The 22,018-nt window shown below is 57.7% G+C and overlaps 2 protein-coding genes across 28 annotated transcripts; one reads left to right on the top strand and one right to left on the bottom strand.

Annotated features, from left to right (window-relative positions):
- Positions 1-1,208: 1,208 nt before the first annotated feature.
- LOC125159333 (translation initiation factor IF-2-like) lies at positions 1,209-8,425 on the bottom strand. Of its 27 annotated transcripts, none has more exons than XM_047847558.1 (6): positions 6,823-7,751; positions 6,678-6,741; positions 6,101-6,336; positions 3,773-5,523; positions 3,425-3,553; positions 1,209-2,819 (listed from the first exon to the last, which is right to left on the bottom strand). In XM_047847558.1, exons 4-6 carry the CDS (start codon positions 3,803-3,805, stop codon positions 1,857-1,859), a joined length of 1,125 nt encoding a protein of 374 aa, XP_047703514.1. In that variant the 5' UTR covers positions 3,806-5,523; positions 6,101-6,336; positions 6,678-6,741; positions 6,823-7,751; the 3' UTR covers positions 1,209-1,856. The 27 variants fall into 27 exon arrangements, 23 of the variants coding, with proteins under 23 accessions (XP_047703514.1, XP_047703516.1, XP_047703526.1 ...); XM_047847560.1 differs by having other exon boundaries at positions 7,320-7,751; XR_007149754.1 differs by lacking the exons at positions 6,101-6,336; positions 6,678-6,741 and having other exon boundaries at positions 1,209-2,246; positions 2,573-3,182; positions 4,002-4,203; positions 7,645-8,425.
- A 5,684-nt stretch (positions 8,426-14,109) lies between these two features.
- Positions 14,110-20,927, top strand: LOC125159382 (paraneoplastic antigen Ma6E-like). The gene is made up of 4 exons (XM_047847725.1): positions 14,110-14,234; positions 17,499-17,949; positions 18,160-19,359; positions 20,370-20,927. Exons 2-4 carry the CDS (start codon positions 17,509-17,511, stop codon positions 20,559-20,561), a joined length of 1,833 nt encoding a protein of 610 aa, XP_047703681.1. The 5' UTR covers positions 14,110-14,234; positions 17,499-17,508; the 3' UTR covers positions 20,562-20,927.
- The last annotated feature ends 1,091 nt before the right edge of the window (positions 20,928-22,018 follow it).

The raw sequence follows: 22,018 nt of genomic DNA, 5'->3' as shown, positions 1-22,018 counted from the left end.
GGGGACAAGTGCTCACCCTGGATGCGCACCGTTGTCCTCCCTGCACTTCACAGGATCCAGAGCACAGATACACCTGTGCAGGAGCTGACCCAGCAGTCAAGGCAATGCCCTCGAGCTGAGCTCCTGGGCGTGGTTCCTGGACCACTGCTCAGCCACAAGGTGCCCTTAGGGTCCAGGATGAGGCGAGTCCATCAGGAGGAAGTGTTGTGAAGCTTTTATAGCAACTCAACATCACCATGATATCTTTATTGCATTTTACAAAAGCCTTGGGCAAAATGGATTGGGGGGGGGGTGGGTGGACATAAACTGGTCTTTCACCACAAATGGTTTGAGAAGCACTGGGCTTCCTGAGTGACGGCGTGGAACAGAGATGTCCCTTCAACCTGGAGTGCTCGGCTGACCCTTATGAGAGCGAGTAACAATGTTCAGTCTTCTGTAAGCCACTAGCTGCATCATTGGTGGTCTCTTGGTTGGAGCCATCTAGCGCTGCCCTCCCTGACTCAATCTTACAGCAGTGTTCGCACGCGCGCGCGCGCGCGCGTGTGTGTGTGTGTGTGTGATGGGGCAAGAGTGTCCATGCGGCATTGTGCCCATCAGCGAAACCCCGCAGGACCCCTAAATGTGCACCGAGGAGGGGAAGCTGGGAACAAAGTCTGCTATATCCATGCTGTGGAGTACAGAGCTATAATTAAAAACTCTCTCCCAGGCACGCTTCCTTATGGATCTTCTGGGAAAGGGGGACTTGGGAGAGAGGGCAAGTTGCAGAATAAGCATAGAGTATGAGAAACTCTCCAGTGTGTCCGTACATATATGCATGTAAACATGCAGGAAATGTCGGGAAGGATCTTCCGGGGAAGGGGGAATTGAGAGGGGCCTAGAGAATGGCTAAAAGGAGCTTTTATTTTATTCCTATTTGTTTAATATTTTAAAATGAGAATTATATTCATGTTTTGCTTGTGTATTTAACAATAAATTTAAAAGCATATAAAATAGAGAGTGTTTATGTGTCGTTAATAAGAATATGACACAGAATAATTCCTCACTCGCTGGTTTGGTAGACTCGCATAGTGGTTTGGGTTTCCTGCTTTTTATTTTTTTTTATTTTTTTATTTTTTAATTTTTTTTCAACGTTTATTTATTTTTGGGACAGAGAGAGACAGAGCATGAACGGGGGAGGGGCAGAGAGAGAGGGAGACACAGAATCGGAAGCAGGCTCCAGGCTCCGAGCCATCAGCCCAGAGCCCGACGCGGGGCTCGAACTCACGGACCGCGAGATCGTGACCTGGCTGAAGTCGGACGCCCAACCGACTGCGCCACCCAGGCGCCCCAGGTTTCCTGCTTTTTAACGTGCCCTCGGTTTCTGGCCCCCTCGCTCCTGCCCTCAGTTTCACTCAGCTGCTCCGGGACCCTCCACTTCCCTGAGGACCCCATCGTAGCACTGAGTAGAATGACTTTCAGAATGGGATGCATCATTCAGTTGTTTGATTCCACGTAGGCCGTGAGTGTTTTCGGAAAAAGTCCTATGGAGAATTCTCATTTTTGCCAGGATGAAATAAAGCAGAACTTCCAGGAGGAACTATCTCCCAACTTGTATACAACTGTTTCTTTGATAAATCATCTCTGATCTTGAAATAATAAAGAATGTACCACATGAAGAAAGGAACCAAGTTTCAGGGAAAAACAAGGCTCTTAAAACACATTTGATCTCGACTAAATACCCTTCACACCAGACTTTATAACGTGCTTTAGGGAAATAGTTGCTGTCACAAGGACTGCTATAGTAACTAAACACAAAGATTTTCTGAGATTTGACCAAACTGTTTATCCTAGGTACCAAGTTCCTTCTGGAAGACATGCTACTGAAACTTTTCTTCCGAAGTCCAGTGGGCTGCTTGAAAAGCGTTAGGCATCATGCAGCTGCCGTTGTAAAGCCTGAGAGCACATGGCGCGGGAACCCGAGAAACAGGTGCCGGCAGCTGAGACCATGGCCCCTGTCGAGGAAGGCCGACCCTGACAGTCGGAGGGTGAAAGTGGACGACAAAATTATAATAACAGTAGCATTCGGAGACAGAGTTCCAAATTCTTCTTGAATTTGAGAAGTTCACTCCCTGATAGTGACAGTTGGCCAAATGCATCTCCCACACCTTTCTGAAGTTCATCCTCCAGGCACCTGCCAAGTCCGACCATCTCCAAGCAGGATATCCTGCTACCACCACCAAAGTGGCTGTCCTGGAACACACAGAGGCCTGGAAAGACTTGGATCTGGCCGGGTCTCCTGCTCCCTCTAACACGCCAGGGGCTCCGACACCCTCCCTCCTGCCCTTGGCCCCTCCCTCCGGAGCTCTCCTGGGCCCTCGTCCTTCCCCAGGGTGTAGGGTCCTGCGCTTCCCCGGCCTCCGTGTCTCCCCATCCGTAAAGGGGACCATCGGCGCCCAGCTGGGGTGGCGGTGGTGGGGCGTGAGCCAAGGAGGTGCTGCAGGGGGTGGGGAGCGGGGGTCCCCCGCTCCCCAGCCCCCCGAGACCCGTCCTGGTGGCCAGCATCCGCCTCCCGTCCCCCGGACACGTCCCCAACCTGAACATGCTGCAGGATCCTCTGGGCGCACCAGTCCCCCAGCTCCGCGTAGTTGCCCGCCAGCTCCTCGTCCGCCTCCCCCAGCTGGTCTACGAGGTTGAGCAGCAACATGGGCACCGCCATGGACTCTGGATGCATGGACTTTGGATGCATGGGGGCCAGGTGGGCACGCGGAGCCCCAAGTAGGTGGTGATTGGGGCCAGCAGGATAACGGTGTTATTCCTTGGCCTGCAGGGAGGTCAGGAGGCTGCTGGGACATGTGGCATCGACTGACGATTCCAGAACTGCGCTGTGAACCTTGCATCTGCCCAGTGAGGGTCAGAAAGAACCAAGGGGAAGAAAGTAGTCTCCCTGTGTGTGGTTAGATTATAGAGTTTAAATCTGGAGAGAAGAAATGGAGGAAACAGGCCCCCTGCAGCCCTGCAGGCAGTGGGTCGCAGTGAGTCGCAGTGAGTCGCAGTGAGTTGCAGTGAGTTGCAGCGGGGGGGGGGGCACCCCAGCTCCTTTCTGGATTGATTCAGGCTGCAAAACCAAACGCTCTTCTTCTCCTGGGCCTCTTGGCCTGGCTTGGCTCAAGGAACAGAAACTGGTAAACTCTGTACAGTGCAGCCTTGATAAAAATAAATGAAGTCTCAAAGAGCGCACGTACACATTCAAGGATAACGTGCGTCCACCTTTTGGGTAGAAGAGGTCTAGTCAACCCACGACTTTCTATGCAAAAGTACTACGATGGGGGCCCGTGCGGTTACCACTTAGGGGTCAATGCACGTATTCTCGGGCTTACGGTAACCAACAAGCGATTCCGTTCAGAGATCCAGTAGCGGCGACTGGACGTGGGTGTGAGGTCCTTACCCAGTGACACCAAATGGCGGTAGTTCTCCAGCAACACTCTCTTGTAGAGAGGATCCTTTGACTGAGGTCCAGAAGCTTCCATCCTGTCTTGATGAAGTACACGGGCACGTCTTCAAACGATACCGGCACCTAAAGTGAGAAATTCCCAGGGCTGCAGGGGAATTCAGCCCCATGGGTCGCAGGATGGGCGGGCGGCAACCAAACATGGGGTGGGGGTGGGGGTGGGGGTGGGGGTGGGGGTGGGGACCCAGAGAACTCAGCAGCTAAGGGGAGACTCGGGGTTGCCAGAGCTGTGAGGCTGGGGCATGATGAGGGGGCGGACGGAGACGGTCAGGGAGCCCCGCTCACCTTGGGTCCGGCCTTCAAGAGAATGGCTGCCATCGCGGGGGTACAAACAAGCTAAGGGGATTGGCAAAAGCCAAGTGCGAGATGAGGCCCGCCCTAGTCCAGCACCACCTCATCCAGGTTAGGTCCCAGTCACAGCTGCTGGCGGGCAAGACTCGAACACATCTCTCTTGGGGGACACAATCCAACCCATAACACTTTCCCAGACCGAGCTGCCGCCCTCTCCCCTCACCTGGGCGGTGGGCCGCCAGACAGGGAGTCCTGCCCACCTCCGGTGAGCCTTGGCTTCCTCTTTCTCATTCCTTTCTTCCCATGGGGGCAGGACCCCTGCACCCCGACTTTCCAGCCATCCCCGGAAGCTCCACTGCTGACCCCTTTTCCTCTCAGGTCAGGGTCCTTACAGAAAAACTCCCAACACACACATACCACTCCACCTGTAAACAACCTCAGTGTCAAGGAACAGAGGAAGACCAGGCTAGCGAAACGCACTATGGAGGGAGCCACGATAGCTAGGGGAGGGGTGCTCTCTGAAGGAGTCACGTTCAGGCTGAGAGCCGAAGGCTGCGGGTGAGCAAAGAGAGTAGCAGGCTAAAGGCATGGCTCATATCTGGCCCTTGGGTGGGCCCAAGCCGGGCGGTCCCGGGGCTGAGACTGGGGCCGGGGTGGGGGTGCAAAAGGGGAGAGACCACGTGTGCGCCTTGGGGACAGGAGGCAGCGGGGGCTCACACCAAGGGCAGGAAGCGTCTGTCAGGGACAGAGCGGGCAGTGTCTGATTCCTCCGCACCGGCTCTCAGTGCCAGGAAACAGCGGGGCCAAAGAAAGTTTGCTCCAAGGATGTGCTCCGCACCCAGCTGGAGGCCAGAATGTGCAATTCCCCGGTGGGGAAGCGGAAGAGCCAGGCAGTGGCTGGTGGGGAGCGGGCCCAGGATGCTTTTGCTGCGTGGGTGACTCCAGCTTATTCATGCTACAGGAGAGAGGATGGGGGGACGGGGTCCCGGAGCATTTAAATTGCCGCAAGGTCCCTTATCGCCAGTGACGAGCTGTCAACCAACACTAGCCCAGAAGAAATAAACTCATGTGTCTGATGAAGACATTTACGTTAATCAGATGGAAAGAATCCCTTAAGGCGGAGTGGACGCGAAAACCGCCGGGTGACAGGCCTAGGAGGCGTGGATAGCCGCACGATGTCAAGATGTCTTCCCCTGCTTACCGCTGGTCCCGAGACAGAAAGCTAAGCGAACGGCTGCTGGACACAGGTCGGACACGCCTCCTGTGACGATGCCACCCCAGGGAGGGCACAAGGCTCTTGCCAAAGCTGGACCCAATTCTAGTGCAGCCTTGTGCCCCCACACCCGGTTTATAAAGGATACTGGGGACAGAGGGACCACTTAAAGACACTAGCTACAAGGGAGCAACCGGCCCAATCTAGAAGGTGGGCTGTTCCCGGTCGGTCCCCTGCGTGTCTCAGCGCCAGGGGGAAAAGACGAGGCCGGGGAGAGAGGCTGCTTCAGATGAAAAGATAACCAGACGGCCAATGGTCAAGCGTAACGAAGTCCTTGATGAGATGCTGGCGTGAAGGAAAGAGGAGTCAAAGGCAGTGGGGGCCTGGAGGGTGACTGTGCAGCGGCTCTCAGACGACAGCAGGAGCCCGCGCCGGGCATGGGTTGGATGGATAACGGCCCTGGGTCATGGGAGGAAATGTCCTTCCTTCTTGAAGCACGTAGGGAGAAAATGGTATGCACGCTTCCTGTAAACTACTTCAGCAAAAACAAAGGAAAGGGAAAAGGAGAGAGAGAAAGAGAGAGCGAGAGAGCGAGAAAAGCAGGGAGCGAAGGATAGAAGGACAAAGGGAAGGAGAAACCGAGAAAGAGAGAAACAAGCAAACAAGGCAAGCTGGAGGCCGCCGCTAGCCCCGGGGGGTGGGCACCTGCGCTGCCTTAGACTGTCCTCTCGATTTCGTCTGTTTGCTTGCCGGTGTTCAAAATGAAAAGGGAGGGGCACCCGGGTGGCTCAGTCGGTTAAGCCTCCGACTTGGGCTCAGGTCATGATCTCACGGTTCGGTTCGTGAGTTCGAGCCCCGCCTCGGGCTCTGTGCTGACAGCTCGGAGCCAGGAGCCTGCTTGGGATTCTGTGCCTCCCTCTCTCTGTGTCCCTCCCCTGCTTGCGCTCTGTGGCTCTCTGTCCCTCTCAAAAATAGAGAAAGATTTAAACAAAATTAAAGAAAAAAAAAAAAAAAAAAAAAAAGAGGCAGCCAGTGGGCTTCCGTGCTGGTGCCTACAGAAGACCAGGAGATGGGGCTATTTCCCCAGGAAAAGAACACAGAAAACAAACCCCAGGAAAGGCAGGAGGCGACCCCACACAGGAACTGGGATCAGGAACTGGGGCTTCTTCATCTGTGAGGAGGAGTGGCGCCAGGCCTCTTGCAGTCAGGCTTCTTCCTTCCTGGCGGACTTCCTCTGAGGCCTGGCACTTCCAGACCCCGGCTGCCTCCTCCTGGCTCCGGCAGCCTTCCCTGGGGACCTCAGCGCTTGCAGCCCGCTGGGGGGGTCGGCCCCAGGGCCCTGGGCCTAGGGAGGCCGCAGGTCACCCCAGGGCCTTCCACGCTGCTCCACCCAACAAAGCCCTCTAAGGATCATCTGAGGATCAGCCTTGCAACTGGGGTCTCCCCTGTCCTGGGCGGTGGGGGGCGGGGGAGGGGCAGAGGCTGAACTGATGGTAAACAGGGCCACCTCCTAATGGGGTTCTGTCCTTGCCTGCTCACGGCCCTCCCCGGGGTGCCCATCTGACTCAGAGTAGACCCATGTGGCCCCTCCTGGCCTCGCCCTGCCCCCCTCCCACCTGCTTGCTCCCTCTGCTCCTGCCACACCGTCCTCTGCGCATTCCCTTCCACACACCAGTCCACTCATACCTCAGGCCCTTTGCACTGGTTGTTCCCTCCGTCCGGTACACGCTCTCATCTCCTTCAAGGTTTTCTGAAATACCCTCATCTACTCAGACTTGCGACCCAACCCCTCACCTCCTTCCCTCTGCTCTAGTTTCCCCAGGGCACTTACCACCGATGAACACACTCTAGCATCCTTCATTTAAGATGTTGGCTGTCCTGTCGTGTGCGCCCTGCCACTAGGCCTGGACCCACGTGGGGCGAGTTTTGCCATTTTCTTCCCTGCCATATCGCCAATGCCTGCAGGGGCCTGGCCCGCAGGGGCTGCCAGGCACACGTCTGTGGGACTGGAGGACTGCTGGAGCTCCTTCCCCGCTCAGCTCGCTCCCTCCCTCTCTTGATCTTGCAGGCCCTCCATCCCACCCCTGGCTTCCTCTTCCTACACCTTCTTCTGGGGAGCTCCTCACCACCAACGGTCTCACCAAAGGGGGGCACCACCGCCCCCCCCCCCCCGCCGCCCCCTTGATAGCTAGCGGCCAGGACACGTCTGGGACCCTTACCACCTGTGCCTGCTGAGTTCGCCAGGTGCCCCTGGGCAGGAGTGCCGCCACCTCGAATTGCCGGCCTGCCCAGCGCACCCACACACACGGGCGCAAAATCCAAACTTACCCGCCGGGGGCTCCCTTGCCAGCTCCAGGATCAGAGGCGAATCGCAGTCAATAAACATAGGCTGCTTTCCAGGGGTCCTCTCCCTCGCCCCATGGCCACCTGCCTGCCGAGACGCGCCCCCCCCCACCCCCCCGCCTCCGCAGGGTCCCGCTCTGGGCCGCCACAGCCCTGCCAGGCCGGCACACTGGGGCTCCGCGGGCCGCTGCCGGGCTGTCGGTCCTAACCCCCACCCCCGGCAGGCCCAAGGCCTCCGAGAAGCCGCCTCCGAGAAGCCCTCGGGGACAGCGGCCCCAGGAGATGGCGGGATTCCCCGCCCGGTCTCGACCTGGTCCCTGGGCGCCGCTCTCAGGAGGCGCGTTCTGCGAGGCTGTCCGTCCTCCTCTGTCTAGAGCCAGGAGCAGGGCCGGGAGGCGGGCGGGGAGCGGGCGGGGAGCGGGCGGGGAGCGGGCGGGGCCGGGGCGGCGGCGGCGGCGGCGGCGGCGTGGGAACCAGGCGCGGCGGGTGGGGGACATGGAGCATGCGCGTCGCAGCGGGAGGGCGGCTGGGCCCCGTGCCGGTCCCAGCGCGCCCCACGGGGGATCTGGCCTGATTGCCAGGGCACCCCGGGGCACTTCTGCTTCCCATCTGGGCTGCATCCAGGACTTGAGTAGCAGTGGCCGGCCCGCCGTGTCCCGCCCCGCCAAGGGGCCAGGGGAGGGGCGGCATTGGCCAAGCACCTCCCGTGGGTCAGACCCCGGGGGTTTTGAGTCCATCCAGTCATCTGTTCATCCATCTGGGATCCATGGGACGCTGTGGGGGCACCCAGTAAGAGACCAATGCACTTAAGCCAGGAGGGCAAAGAGGAGAAAAGGGGGTGCACTGAGGGGGGACCTTGGGGAAGTCCGTGCGCAGACAGATGAAGGAAAGAGCCACACCTGTTTTCCATCTGCCGCCCCTGCCCCCCAGACCTTTTCGTGACCATTGAGCTGGGCTGCAGGTTGGGCACCGGGGTCTCCATTTTCCGACAGGTCACCGTCCACGTGGCAGAGCCAGGATTGGAATCCAGGGCTGACTCCCCACGCATGCTCCACTGATAATGGGTTACTTGAGGTCAGGACTATGAAAGAGGCTGGCAAAGAAAAGCAAGAGGAAGAACCGGCGAACTGCGTGTCTCACCCACCCAGCACCCCCCTAACCCCCCCCTCCACCCCCCCCCCCCGCCGGGGCGGGGGGGGGGGGGCTGGGAAGTGAGTATGAGGTGGGCACCCTTTCTGCCTCTGAGCTGTACCCCTCCTCACAAAAACAGAGCTCGGGCATCTCTTGTTTTCAGATGGCCCTAGGCCCTGGCCAGGAGAGCCTTGGTCTGCAGCCAGAGGCCTTCAGCTACTTGCCCCTGGCTCAGGGGGAGAGCTGGGACACTCACTCAGGGTACTTCTGGCTGCAGGGAGCAGGCCTCGCAAGAGGCCAAGGGCAACACAGCTTTGGGGGCCCTTCCCCGGAACAGAGGCAGAAGAGTCCCCTGTGGTCCTTCGCTGCGGGCTCTGACCCTCCCCCGGGGAGACTGGCTGGGCAGGCCTGGGCCTGGGCTCTTGAGGTCTAGTTGGGTGTACGGTGGCCCCTGAAAAGATGTGTCGCATCCTAACTCCTGGAACCTGTGACTGTGACCTTTTTTGGAAAAAGGGTCTTTGCAGGTGTGATGAAGTTAAGAATCTGGAGGTCATCCTGGGTTCTCCAGGTGTGCCCTAAATCCAATGACACGGGTCCTTGTGAGAGACAGAAGAGACACACGGAGAGAAGCCCGCACGGAGGCGTAGACAGAGGATGGAGGCGTGCGGCCACCAGTCCAGGAATGCTGAGAGCCCTGCGAGACCCGGAGAGGCAAGAAAGACGCTCCCCTGCTCCCAGCTTTTGGAAGGAGCGCAGCCCTATTAACACCCTTAAGTTTGGCCTTCCGGCCCCCAGAGCCACGAGGGCGTGCACTCCTAGAAGTTTAAGCCACCTGGCTTGTGGCAACTCACGGCAGCAGCCCCAGAAAACCCACATCCCAGGGAACGGGCTGAGCCTGCTGAGGGAAAGGGACTGGGCCTTTCCGCCCCACATCAGCTGGCAGTCATTGGATGGCGGAGGGTGGGACAGACTCAGGGAAGGTAGCCCCTTTGGCCCGGAACATTCAACCTTTATGGAAGGATGGGCGTGAGAGCCGCAGGCCAGGAGCAGGTTCTAGGAGTGCGTGCCAGCACCCACTGTGGAATGGTTGTAACAGGGCTGTGAAAACAAAGAAAAGAGAGACGATGTGTCATTGTGTTCGACCGTTTGGGCTTCTCACGTCGGCGGTGGTGGCATTACTACACTTAGCCTGGACAGCGTCAGAATGCCTAAAGCAGAGGTGATAGACCTACGAAGAGAAACTGATAAGCCCACCGTTGTAGCAGGAGGGAAATTTCCCTTCTAGCCTTTTTTCAAGTTTTTTATTCCCAAGAATTTCAAACACACGCCGAGCCCGGAGAGCGTAATAGGACAGAAGTCTGTGGATGCCCCGGTCGGCTCCAACAGCGATCGGCACAGGGCCGTCCTGCTCCCTCTCTCCTCCCATGTGCCTCCCTTCATTGTGGGAGGAGGGTGAACCTTCCTGGAGAGAGGCAGCCTCGCCCACTGCAGGCAGGGGATGGTGCCCTGAGGGCAGCAGGTCCCAGGGACCCCAGTGGGGAAGGGGACTGAAGAAGGAGTCCAGGGGAATCTAAGTCATCAGTGGAAGTGAGTGAACCTCTCGCTGGGGAGGGTGGGGTCTGAGCCAGGTGCAGGGAGGCCAGGCCCGAGGAGGCCGTGGGACAAAGTCGCAGGTGGCTGGCCTGGGGTGGTGCCTGCGGGAGGACGCCACCCGTGCCCCCCATGCCACCTACGCTGTGGCCGACCTGCTCTGCCAGCCCATTCCTCCCATGGAGGAAGTCGGTGCGGGGCCCGTGCAGAGCCTTGACACCAACTGAGGGTGACAGACAGAGCCCGGGATTGACATGGGAGGTGAGCTGGTTTGTGCACAGATGGACAGCACAAGCTGTTTCTATGCAGGTCCCCGCACCTGCGCACCCCTGTGGTGAAGGTGGCATGGATGGAGCGGAGCCTGCGGGTGGAGGAGGGGGCGGTCCAAACCGTCCTGCTGGGAGACGGGCGGGGGGGTGGGGGCCCTGGGGTGTGCGGTAGCTGGGAATGCGCGTGGCAGTCAGCGTGCCGGGTCACGGAGGCTGCTCCTTACCTGGTGCGAGGGTCAGAACACTGAGTGGCTCGTGCGGGGGGAGATGTTATGTCACATGGGGGGCCAGTCCTCATACCCTTGGGGTCCCTGAGGTTTGATGGGGCGCTCGTAGCGAGGATGGTGGGGGCAGTGGCGTCGGGCTTGGGTGCCAGGAGGGAGCAAAACCCTCCCTTCCAAACAGCCCACCTTGGCCTTTGTGGGCTTGAAGCTCAGGCTGGAGCTGGGGCTTTGCCCATGATGGCATTGCTGCTCTGGCCGCTGAATCTCCCAGAGGGGAGCCAACACTTTTCCTTTGCTGTCCTTCCTCAGTGTGGCCACCACGGTCCCTCAACTGTCCCTTCCAGTATGGCCACCCCGTCCCTTCACTGACACTCCCAATGTGCCTACCACTGTCCCTTGATGCCCCCCCCCCCAACTCTGTGTCCTTAGGTGCTATACTGCCCCAAGAGCCAGCCTCCTTCTTAATTTTTTTTTTTTTTACATTTATTTTTGAGGGACAGAGGGAGACAGAGCACAAGTGGGCGAGGGGCAGAGAGACAATGAGACACAGAATCCGAAGCAGACTCCAGGCTCCGAGCTGTCAGCACAGAGGCCGACGCCGACGCGGGGCTCGAACTCGTGAACCACGAGATCATGACCTGAGCTGAAGTCGGACGCGCAACCGACTGAGCCCCCCCAGGCGCCCCGACCCAGCCTCCTGGTAGCATCGAGTCTTGGCTCCGGAGTCAGGCTGCTCTCTGTGTTCTGGGGAAGGTCTGTCAGCAGCAGTAGGGACCACGTGCTTCCTTGACCCTGCCCGAAGAAAGAGAAGCCCTCCTCCTCACACAGAATGTGAGTCCTCTCCTCCCACCCTGCTGGGCCTTTTGGGTGGTGGGCTGCCCAGATCACTACTAGTTGCCCTAGGAATGCCATGCGCCGCTGGCCGTGGACCAATCAGACCTGCCTCTGGATTTGGGGATTGGGGGTTATCATGCCCTGAGCTGTGTGAGGGAGGGACAGACACTGAAACAAAAAAGGGGGTCCTCAGAGCAAAGAAGTCAGGGCGAATGGCTGCTGGGAGAGCAGCCAGCAGTGTCCTGTCTCCAGGCGTTCCTTTGGGCGGCAGGGGCTGTGGCCAGAAGGGTCACCAATCATAGGGACCTGCGAGAGCTATCCAGCTTTTCCGAGGTGTCCTGGCGGACGGGAGGCTCACCTTCCAGCAGCCTAGGGCAGCTACTCAGCCTGAGGTCGACCTGCAGCCAGCTGCACCTCGCCCCCCACTGCCTGTTCCCACTAGGGGCCCGTCCCCAGGCCTATGTCTACACTTGGGAGGAGGGGCAGGTGAGACACGTCTAAGAGGTGGACTCATCCCCGGGCCACCTGGAGCTTTCCATAATGCCCTACTCTTTCCCTAGCCCAGACGTCTCCTCAGAGTCCCTGCCCCTTCTATCCAGCTGCATTCTAGACATCGCCACTTGGATGCGTGCAACTCACATGTCCAAAATGCGACTCATGCTTTTCTACCCAGGCTGGTGCTCTCCCTGAGTCCCCAGCCACAGTGAATGGAATCCCCATGTGAAAGGCCCAAAATTGAGGATGTGTGCCTTGTTCACCTTGAACTTGGGGCTTGAACTCAGAAACCGTGAGATCATGACCTGAGCTGAGGTCGGACGCCCAACCGACTGAGCCACCCAGACACCCCAGGGAGTCTTTCTAAAGAAACATGACAGTGGAGGGAAAATTTGATTTTTTGGTTAGAGATGAAGAACGCCAGAAATGGTAAACATGTAGGCAACTATTGAAGAATACTTATTTGCTCTCAATATCTTTATCATACCTATGACCATGTCAAGTAAAAACTATACTAGTGTATTGTAGGCTTTATAATAGAGGTAGACGTAACACATATGGCAACTACAGCATGAGGGATGAGGTAGAGGGTGAATGAATCTATATGGTGGGAAGGTTCTTACGTTTACGTAAAGTGGTACAACACTAACCTCAAGTAGACAAGTGAACAGTTAAGGGTATACGTTGTAGTCTGTAGAGGGACCACTGTAAAAACAATGCAAAATGATAACTGCCTAAAAAGGCCGTAGATAAGTTACGGTGGAATTTTAAATAATTCATTATCTCAGGCAGGAAAAGGGGAACATAGGAACAAAAATAGATGGACAGACAGTGCTACAGACTGAATGTTTGTGCCCTCCCCCAAATTCACATGTTAAATCCCAATCGCAGCGAGTTAGGAGGTGACTTTGGGAGGTGATTAGGTCGTGGGGAGGAGCCCTTGAATGGGGTTAGTGCCATCCATCATAAGAGAGACTCCGGAGAGGTCCCTCACCCACTCCTGTGGACATGGGCAGAAGATGGCTGTCTGTTAACTGTGAAAGCGGGCTCTCACCCGACACAGAATCTGCCAGGACCTTGATCGTGGCCTTTCTAGACTCCAGAGCTGTGAGAAAGAAATATTTTGTTGTTTATAAGCCACCCAGTCTGTGGTATTTTGTCACAGCAGCCTGATGAGCAGACTGAGACGGACAGTAAGAAGACACACCTAAATCCAACCGTTCAAAAGGTATAGTCAAAGTTAACGGGTTAAACACTGCAACTGCAAGGCACAGATTGTCAGAATGAAGAAGGAGCGAGGATTTTGCTGTCTACAAGAGATGCAATTTGAAAATATGGGGCGCCTGGGTGGCTCATTCGGTTGGGCGTCCGACTTCGGCTCAGGTCATGATCTCGCAGTCCGTGAGTTCGAGCCACGCGTCGGGCTCTGTGCTGACAGCTCTGAGCCTGGAGCCTGCTTGGGATTCTGCGTCTCCCTCTCTCCCCGCCCCTCCCCCGTTCATGCTCTGTCTCTGTCTCAAAAATAAATAAACATTAAAAAACATTTTTTTAAATAATAAAAATAAAGACTCCGATATGTTGATAGTGAGAGAATCCCACATTATATAGCATGCAAATAGTAAGCCTAAGAAAGTGGGAATGGCTCTATTAAATTAGACAAAACATATTTAAAGGCAAAGACTATCACCCGACATAAAAGGTAATGATGATGTAAGCATCAATTAATCAGGAACACAGAACTGATAGACGTCCTTGCAGCCAATAAAAGGGCTGCCAAATACATGAAACAAAAGTTGACAGAATCCAGAGAAAAACAGACTTTCCCACAAGTATAGGTGGAGATTTTAACATGTGTGCCTCAGCAGTTGAAACAGCTAGATCCGAAATCAATAGAAATAGAGAATATGTTTGTGACCTTACCAACCACCATAGAAAGCCACCTCTGAAGGAACTCTGCCCGATTCGCCACGATGAGCCCTGGGTCTGCAGGTCTGTCCCTCCGACGCCACCGCCTTGTCGGTAGGCCGTCGTATGGGTGCAAAGTGAAGGCGGGGAGCCTTCTGCAGGCTCCGAGCCTTGGAACCTCGAGCCCCCACGGCTCGCGAGGCCCAGTCGCTACAGTAACATTTTGCCTCCTCACGTGCTCTCCTGGTCCAATCATTTGCTCCGTAAAGAGCGCGTCGCCGAGAACTTTCTAGCTTCTCGGCCTGGGGGCTTCTGGGAGAGCTGGAAGCCCGCGTGGCCTTCGCACCGAGTGCTTGGGAGAGGCGGCCACGCAGTTCCCGGCTGTGCGGCTGAGGCGAGTTCTTCAGACCCCTGTGAGTGGGAGCGTGGGGTCGGTCCCCCAGCTGGAGAAGGTAAGAGGGTGGGCGCGGGCCGTGTTAGCGCCGGGGCTTCGGAGTTCCCGGCTGCGTCGGGTGCGGGTGCCCAGGCGGGGAGCCGAGGTGGGTGAGGATGGCCGGAATAGAAGGCTCGTGGGGGGGGGGGGGGGCATTCGCCTGAATAGAGAGCTCCTGGGGGGGGGGGGCCCGTGGCCCGAATAGAAGGCTTGTGGGGGGTCGCTGGTGGCCGGAGTAGAGGGCTCGTGGCCAGAAAAGAGGGCTGGGGGGGGGGGTGTCCGGAATAGCGGCCTTGTGTGGGGGCTGTGGCCGGAATAGAGGCCTAGTGGCCGAATAGAGGGCTCATGGGGGGAGGGCGTTGGGCAGAATAGAGGGCTCGTGGGCGGGCGTTGGGCGGAATAGAGGCCTCGTGGCCGAATAGAGGGCTCATGGGGGGAGGGGCAGTCGCCTGAATAGAGGGCTCGTGGGCGGGCGTTGGGCGGAAAAGAGGCCTCGTGGCACGAATGGAGGTTCGGGGGACGGTGGGCATGCTTGCGGGTGAGGGGAGAACTAACGCGGACGCCCGTGGCGGTGTGGGAGCGGGGCGGGGGCAGCCGAGGGAAGGAAAGATTCCACAGTGTCGGAGGCCCGAGAGGAGGCCTGCTGGCTGAAGGGCGTCTGGTTGGGCACTCCAGTGGGGCTAATATCTAAGCTTGTGAGGAGCAGGTAAGGAGGGCTCCCTGGTGCCAGAGGCTGGAGGCCTGAGGGGAGCACCGCTGGGGAGGACGGTGGCGGGGACGATTTCCTGGTGGGGTGGTGAGAGGGCAGGGCTGGCCGCTGGGCGGTGGCGGCTAGCTTCGGGGGCTAGGGGGAGAGAGCTCCTGACCACTGGTGTTGGGGGTGCGGGAGAGGAAGGGTGCCCGGTGCTCAGACTGGGTGGGAGGACTAACGGCTACTGGGAGTGGCGGAAGGGGAGGGGGAAGAGCGCCCTGCTGAGGTGGGGGGGATGGGGAGGAGCCTAGGACTGGGGAGGCGTGGGGGGGGGGGGAAGCTACCGGGCTGTGCGGGGCGGAAGGGGGAGCAGGGAAAGAAGGGCGCCAACTGCCCCTGGCAAGAAGGGGGCGCCCGCTCGGGGTGTGTGCCTGTGTGTGGGGGGGAAGGGTCCCTGCTGGCAGGCGCTGGTGGGAGGACTCCTCGGTGTGGGGAGGCTAGAGGGGACGGCTAAGGTGGGTGCGCGACTCCGACTCGGAGGGCCACAAGGGAGGGTGACTGGCTGAGGGTGTGGAGAGCAAGGGAGCGAGGGGTAACGGTTGGGAGGGGGGACAGAGAGCTCCGGTTGTGAGGAGGTGGGAGAGGAAGGCTAATGTCTAAGCGTGTCGGGGAGCCCTGCTTCCAGGGACTAGATGGGTGCTGCCACCCTGCCGTGAGCCTGGGTGCGGGGAGGGGGATGGGCTGGAAGGTACTGCACTGACTGGCCCAGGGTGCGTGGGGGAGGGGTTCTGGGGGGGGGGGTACCGGTGGGGGGGGGGCCTCCGGGTCGCCTCGGAGATGGGAGATGGAATAAGGATTCTAGCTGTGGGAGGGGCAAGACCTTGTTCTCCACAGAAAATACAGATTCTTTACAAAAGTGCTTTGCACATTCACCCAGATACATCATATGTTGGGCCATAAAAAAGTCTCTATGAGTTTTAACGGATTGTGTTTTTACATAATAAGTTGTCTGGTCACAGGGGAGTTTTATTTAAAATTAGTAACGGTAACGTATTTTTAAATATTTGGAAATTCGTGGCTCAAAGAAGAAAGCACGAAGGAACTTGGAAAATATTTCAAACTGAATAATAAACCCACGACTTACTGAAATTATTGGGAGGCAGCTAAAGAAGCAATCAGAAGAAAATGTATTGTTCTAAATATTTATATTAGAAAAGAAGAAAGGCATAAAGTCAATGACCTAATGGTGCATTCAAAGAAACTGTAAAAAGAATAAAGTAAATGCAAAATTAGCTGGCTGAAAAAATGCTGTAACTAAGAAAAGAAATCAGTACTAGAAAGCAAATTATGGAGACATTTAACAAAGCCATATGTCGGCTTCTGTTTTTAAGAGAGACACAAGGGGAGCCTGGGTGGCTCACCGGTTAAGTGTCCGACTCTTGGTTTTGGCTCAGGTCATGATCACACGGTTTGTGAGTTGAAGCCCCACAATGGGCTCTGTGCTGACAGTGCAGAGCCTGCTTGGGATTCTCTCTCTCCCTCTCTCTCTGACACTCCCTAGCTCTCTCTTTCTCAAAAACTAGTAAATAAGCTTAAAAATAATTTAATGTTTTCATTTGAGACAGAGAGAGAGAGAGAGAGACAGAGAGAGAGAGAGAGGGAGGGAAACTGACCGCAAGCAGGGAAGAGGCAGAGAGAGAGGGAGACACAGAGTCTGAAGCAGGCTCCAGGCTCAGAGCTGTCAGCACACAGCCTGACGCCAGGCTCAAACTCGTGAACCAGGAGATCATGACCTGAGCTGAAGTTGGACGCTTAACCGACTGAGCCACCCAGGTGCCCCAAACCTAAAGAAAATTAAAAAAAAAAATTTTTTTGAGAGAGAGAAAGAGGGAGAGAGAGAGAGAGAGAGAGAGAGAGAGAGAAGGGATGGGGGAGGGGCAGAGAGCAAGGAAGACACAGAATCTGAAGCAGGCTCCCACCTCTGAGCTATCTGTCAGCACAGAGCCCGATATGGGGCTTGAACTCATAAACCATGAGATCATGACCTGAGTCGAAGTCGGAGGCTTAACTGACTGAGCCACCCAGGTGCCCCCCCCCCCAAATTTTTTTTAAAAGAGAAACAAAAGTGGTAAAGCCCTGTTGAGTGTAATCAAGAAAGAAGGAAGGGAACACTACCAGTATCAGGAATGAAAGAGGGCTATCCCTATAGATCAGACAGACATCAGAAAGACAAGGGAGAGAATATTATGGAAAAATGTACATAAAAAGTTTGAAACCTTGACATATTACTCGGGAGAAACAGCAATTCCTAAAGGTGATGCCAGAAAAAAAAAAAAGAAAAGGTGACTAGCTCAGCTCTGTATCTAGTAAATAAGTTAGTATAGTATTAAAAAAGTTTTTGGAAAATCAAACAAAACAGGAGGAGAGGCAGAGGGGGCCACCAGTGTGAGGAGGATGGGCTTGGCTGTGCGGTGGCGGGGGGGGGGGGGCGCTGTGTGCTCTGGACACACCCTTCGCCCCTTTGCACTCACAGGCTGGGGCTCACGCTGCGACAGTCTGTGCCCCTCTCCAGTCATTTCTCTCCACCCTCAGGTTGTGAGCAATGGCGATGGCACTGGCAGTGCTGCGTGACTGGTGCAGGTGGATGGGCGTGAATGAGCAGCGCTCGCTGCTCATCCTGGGCATTCCCGACGACTGTGAGGACCAGGAATTCCAGGAGGCCGTGCAGGCTGCCCTCCACCCCCTGGGCAGATACCGAGTGCTGGGCAAGGTGTTCAGAAAGGAGTTCAGATCCAAGGTCGCCTTGGTGGAGATGGCTCAGTATTTAAACCGAAGTGTGATCCCCCGACAAATACCAGGCATGGGAGGACCCTGGACTGTGGTCTTCCTGCCCCAGGCCCCGGAATCAGAGTCAGAGGATACACTCAATTTCCTTGCACAGACCCAGAGGCAAGCAGGGGTTGCCCTGGCAGGCGAGGCAGGAGCTGGGGATGGGGCAGGAGCTGGAGGCAAGGCAGCTTCTGGAGGCAAGGAAGGAGCTGGAGGCGGGGCAGCGGCTGGAGGCGGGGCAGCAGCTGGAGACAGGGCAGAAGCTGGAGGCCAGGAAGGAGCTGGAGGCGGGGCAGCAGCTGGAGGCGGGGCAGCAGCTGGAGGTGAGGAAGGAGGCCAAGCAGAAGCTGGAGGCCAGGAAGGAGCTGGAGGCGGGGCAGCAGCTGGAGGTGAGGAAGGAGGCCAGGCAGAAGCTGGAGGCCAGGCAGGAGGTGAGGCAAGATCTGGAGGCGGGGCAGGAGCTGGAGGTGAGGACGGAACTGGAGGCAAGGCAGGAGCTGGAGGCCGGGCAGTGGCTGGAGGTGAGGAAGGAACTGGAGGCAGGGCAGCCGCTGTGGGCCAGGCAGGGCCTGAAGAGGAAGCAGGAGAGTCAGATGAGGAGGGAGCCGCTGGGGACGCAGGAATTGCAGGTTTGTTAGGATCTGTGAGTGTGGCAGGAGCTGCAGGTGAGGCGGGACCTGCAGGTGAGGAAGGAGCTGTGGGTGTGGCAGGAGCCATAGGTGCGGGAAGATCCTGGACCCAGCCTTGGAGCCCGGCCTGGCAGCCTGTGCTGGAAAACAGGGCCTCTATGAAACTGAGAACCTTTCCTGGAATGGAAGAGCCACACCGAGAAGAAGAGTCCTTTGAGAGCTGGCTGGATCACACCAGCGACATGCTGTACCTGTGGTGCCACATCACAGAAAGGGAGAGGAGGAGGAGGCTGATGGAGAGCTTGGGTGGCCCCGCACTGGATCTCGTGTGCGGCCTCCTGGCAGAAAACCCTGACGTCCCTGCACAGGATTGCCTGGCCGCGCTGGTCCAGGTGTTTGGGAGGAAGGACACCCCCACGACCGCACGGCTGAAGTTCCTGACCTGTGGCCAGCGGCCCCAGGAGACTCTCTTTGTCTATGTGATTCGCCTGGAAGGCCTGCTGCAGTCGGCCGTGGAGAAGGGGGCCATCCATCCCAACGTTGCGGACCAGTTGCGCGCCCAGCAGGTGCTGATGCGGGCCCGCCCCAACGAGATGCTCGAGAACAAGCTGAGGAGGATGCGGCTGGACAGGAGACCACCTGGCTTCCTGGGCATGCTGCGGCTCATTCAGGAGACCGAGGCATGGGAGGCCACCGCAGCTAGGAGTGAGCACTTGCAAGTGGAAGAGGGGGCCCGTGTGGGCACCGGAGGCCTGGCCGCTGCCCGGGCCAGTGGAGAGGTTGCCGAAGCCTCCCCAGCCAGGGAAGATGCTTCCCAGGCTGCCCCGGCCAACCTAGGGGCCAGTGAGGCCGTTCCTGGCAGTGCCGAAGCTGATACGGCTGCTCCTGAAGCCCATGATGCCGCCAGGGCAGCCCTCGTCCCTGAGGAGGCCCCCAAGATCTTCCCTGCCACGCAGGAAGATGAAAATGCTCCCGCCTCTGCGGGCCTAGCTCAGGCAAGGGCTGATGGGCAGCGCTTCCAGGGAGGGCCCGGGAGGTCCTGGCTGTGAGCCGGAGGGCCTCGCCCAGGCAGGAGACCAGGAGGCTGGGGAGCCCCTGGAGGAGGGGCCCAAGCCCATCCCAGAGGAGTCGGGAAACGAGGACGGGGCTGGGGAGGTGAGGCCCCCCAAGTCCTCCTCGGGCAAATAGGCTCAGAAGGCCCAGGGGCCCCCTCTCCTCTCAGGCAGCAGCGCTCTGGAGGCAGGGGGAGGCCACGCCAGGGCAGCAGCCTCTCCCCACATGGAGGCAACAACCCACCCAGCCCAAATTCCCAGGACCCCATCTTCCCAAGGCACCCTGGCCACCACCATCAGCCCTTCCAACGGACCAGGATGACCATACTTGATGCAGAGTGGGGCAGGGAGAGGTGCCCCCTCCCATGGCAGCTCCACCCCAGCCCCAGCCCCAGCCCCAGCCCCAGCCCCAGCCCCAGCCCCAGCGCGAAACCCTGCCAGTCCAGGCAGCCAGCCTGGGAAGCACCCCTGAGTGGCTGGCCCTAGCCTAGGTGAGGGGCACCTGAAAATGTGTGCCACCCACACTGGCCTGGGAGATGGTAGGGGCCGTCTCAAGGGTGCCGGCCCCTCGGGCCGCCCAAGAGGGGGACCCTCATTCACTGACCCGTGGAGCACGTCACTCCACGCTCTGAGAAGCCCACTTGTGCCTCTGTAGGCCACTTAGTGACGACCCCCCCCCCCCGTGTCAAGTGGCACCCCCAGCTCCCCCTACACGCACCCTAGTTACCATTCCCGTGCAGAGCCCTGAGGTGTGCAGGAGCCCGCGGCGGGTGTCCTGGCCTGACGCAGCAGCCACCTCTCAGCCCCGGGTGTGTGGCACGAGCTTCAGTGCGAGCCCAGGCTCTGCTCGCTGTCGTGCGGTGTCGTGAGCTCAGCCCATGCTTCCTCGGTGTAGGTTTAGGCCAACTGCTGCTTGTTCTTGTGGAGATGTGTGTGTGTTCTTATCTGAGCAGCCGCCCCCACCCCGCCCCGGAGACCTGTCGAAGCCCAGTCCCAGGAGATGGCGGGAAGGACAGAAGAAGGCACGGCTGGTGCTGACCCCGCGACCTCAGGAAGGAGGCACTGGACCAAGGACAGAGGTGGCCTGCGGGAGTCTCCGTGGAAACCGTGCTGTGATGTGCCACTCTCTTGTTACTTGTGACTGAGTTTCTTTGGCTTGTCCGAGTGCCCCATGCTGCGTTTTGCAGCGTCCTGTGACTGTCCTGTGCAGGCCATAGGGCAGGGCCAGGCCCCAGCATGTCGGCCAGAGGGGAGAGTGCCCTGGAGTGAGGGGCCATGGCCAGCGTCCATCATCCTGGCCAGAGGCCGATCGTGGGGCCCTCAGGAAGGGAGGCTATGGCGGGGGGGCCACGGTGTTGGGGGGAACAGGGGCACCTCATTTGGGACCCCAAGAGGAGGGGGGCTGTGACCTGTGGGCTGTAGTGGCTGCTCGGCGTTCCTCTCTGTGTTGTCCCTCCTTCTCTTCAATGGTTTCAGCAAATGTTTCTGTTCAATAAAGTTCATTGAATGTTTCAGCTGAGTGCTGCCTCTGCTGTGGGCAGTCGAGGAAAGGGTCACCTGGGGTTGGGAGAGGGAGCCAGAGAAAATATTCTTGTTCGGCACCCATGGGAGGCTTCTCCAGTGACAGGGTAGGGTAGGCACTTTGACAGGAAAAATAGGATGTTTTTGAGGGCCGTTCTATTTTACAGGTGAATTACAAAGTTTTGCGGTCCCATTGGTCTTCATCTTGGGATGATCCTGTCACCTTTGAAATTGAGCGGGAGTAGTCATGCTTTTTCTTCCCTTGACTATGCTAAAGGGGTCACTGGCATCCAGTTCCTGGGATTGAATATTGCTTAAGGTGTGTGATGCATGGAGTGGGGCCATGCGACCAAGAGCTGTCGTGCTTCCAAAGCCTATAGCATCCTTGGTGAGAGTGCCAGCGTTAAAACGGGATAGGATTTTTTTGGGGAAAAAAAAAAAAAAAGAAACCCAAATGTATTTTAATTTGAGGTATTGTAAATGTGAAAATCTCAGCATGCAACAACATTGACAATACTTACTGAGCAACCGATTAGACACTTGTGGGGTTTCTGGAAAATGGGTACATTTTCCTACCCCCTCCACCTGCAAAAAGACTTGCTCTCAAGGCAAAAAGAAAGTTGGGGCCGCTGGGATGCACAATGAAGGAGGACCCACACTAGCTGCGGGCGGGGAAGGTTTGCTGTCTGCAGGGGTCATGTTCAAGGATGGGGGAGGGCGGGTAGTTGGGTTTCACACTAAGGGCAGTGGGAAGCCGTCAGACCATTTGGGTGAGCCCGGTGTCCCAGGAATTTGCCACTGGATGTGCCAGCTGTGAAAGGAGCAGAAAATGCCAGGTTGGCACTCTTCCAGCCTCCCTTACAGCTAGGGCCTGGGCACATGAGCAGGAGCCATCAATCAGATGAATCTGGGGCCAGAGACGGGAACGAGTCGGGGCCCCCCAGATTGGTCCCAGGCGGGCTGGTGGCAGTAGGGGCAGTGAGACCCGTCTCCCGAGGAGCAGCCACAGCCGTAGGTCTCACGGCGGCATCCACGTCCGGCATCAGGGCCGCAAGTCACAGTGTCTGTGCCCACTGCCATA

This window comes from Prionailurus viverrinus, unplaced genomic scaffold (genome assembly GCF_022837055.1).
Source record: "Prionailurus viverrinus isolate Anna unplaced genomic scaffold, UM_Priviv_1.0 scaffold_49, whole genome shotgun sequence".
NCBI classification, from domain to species: domain Eukaryota; kingdom Metazoa; phylum Chordata; class Mammalia; order Carnivora; family Felidae; genus Prionailurus; species Prionailurus viverrinus.
This window is presented reverse-complemented; position numbering and strand designations above follow the sequence as displayed.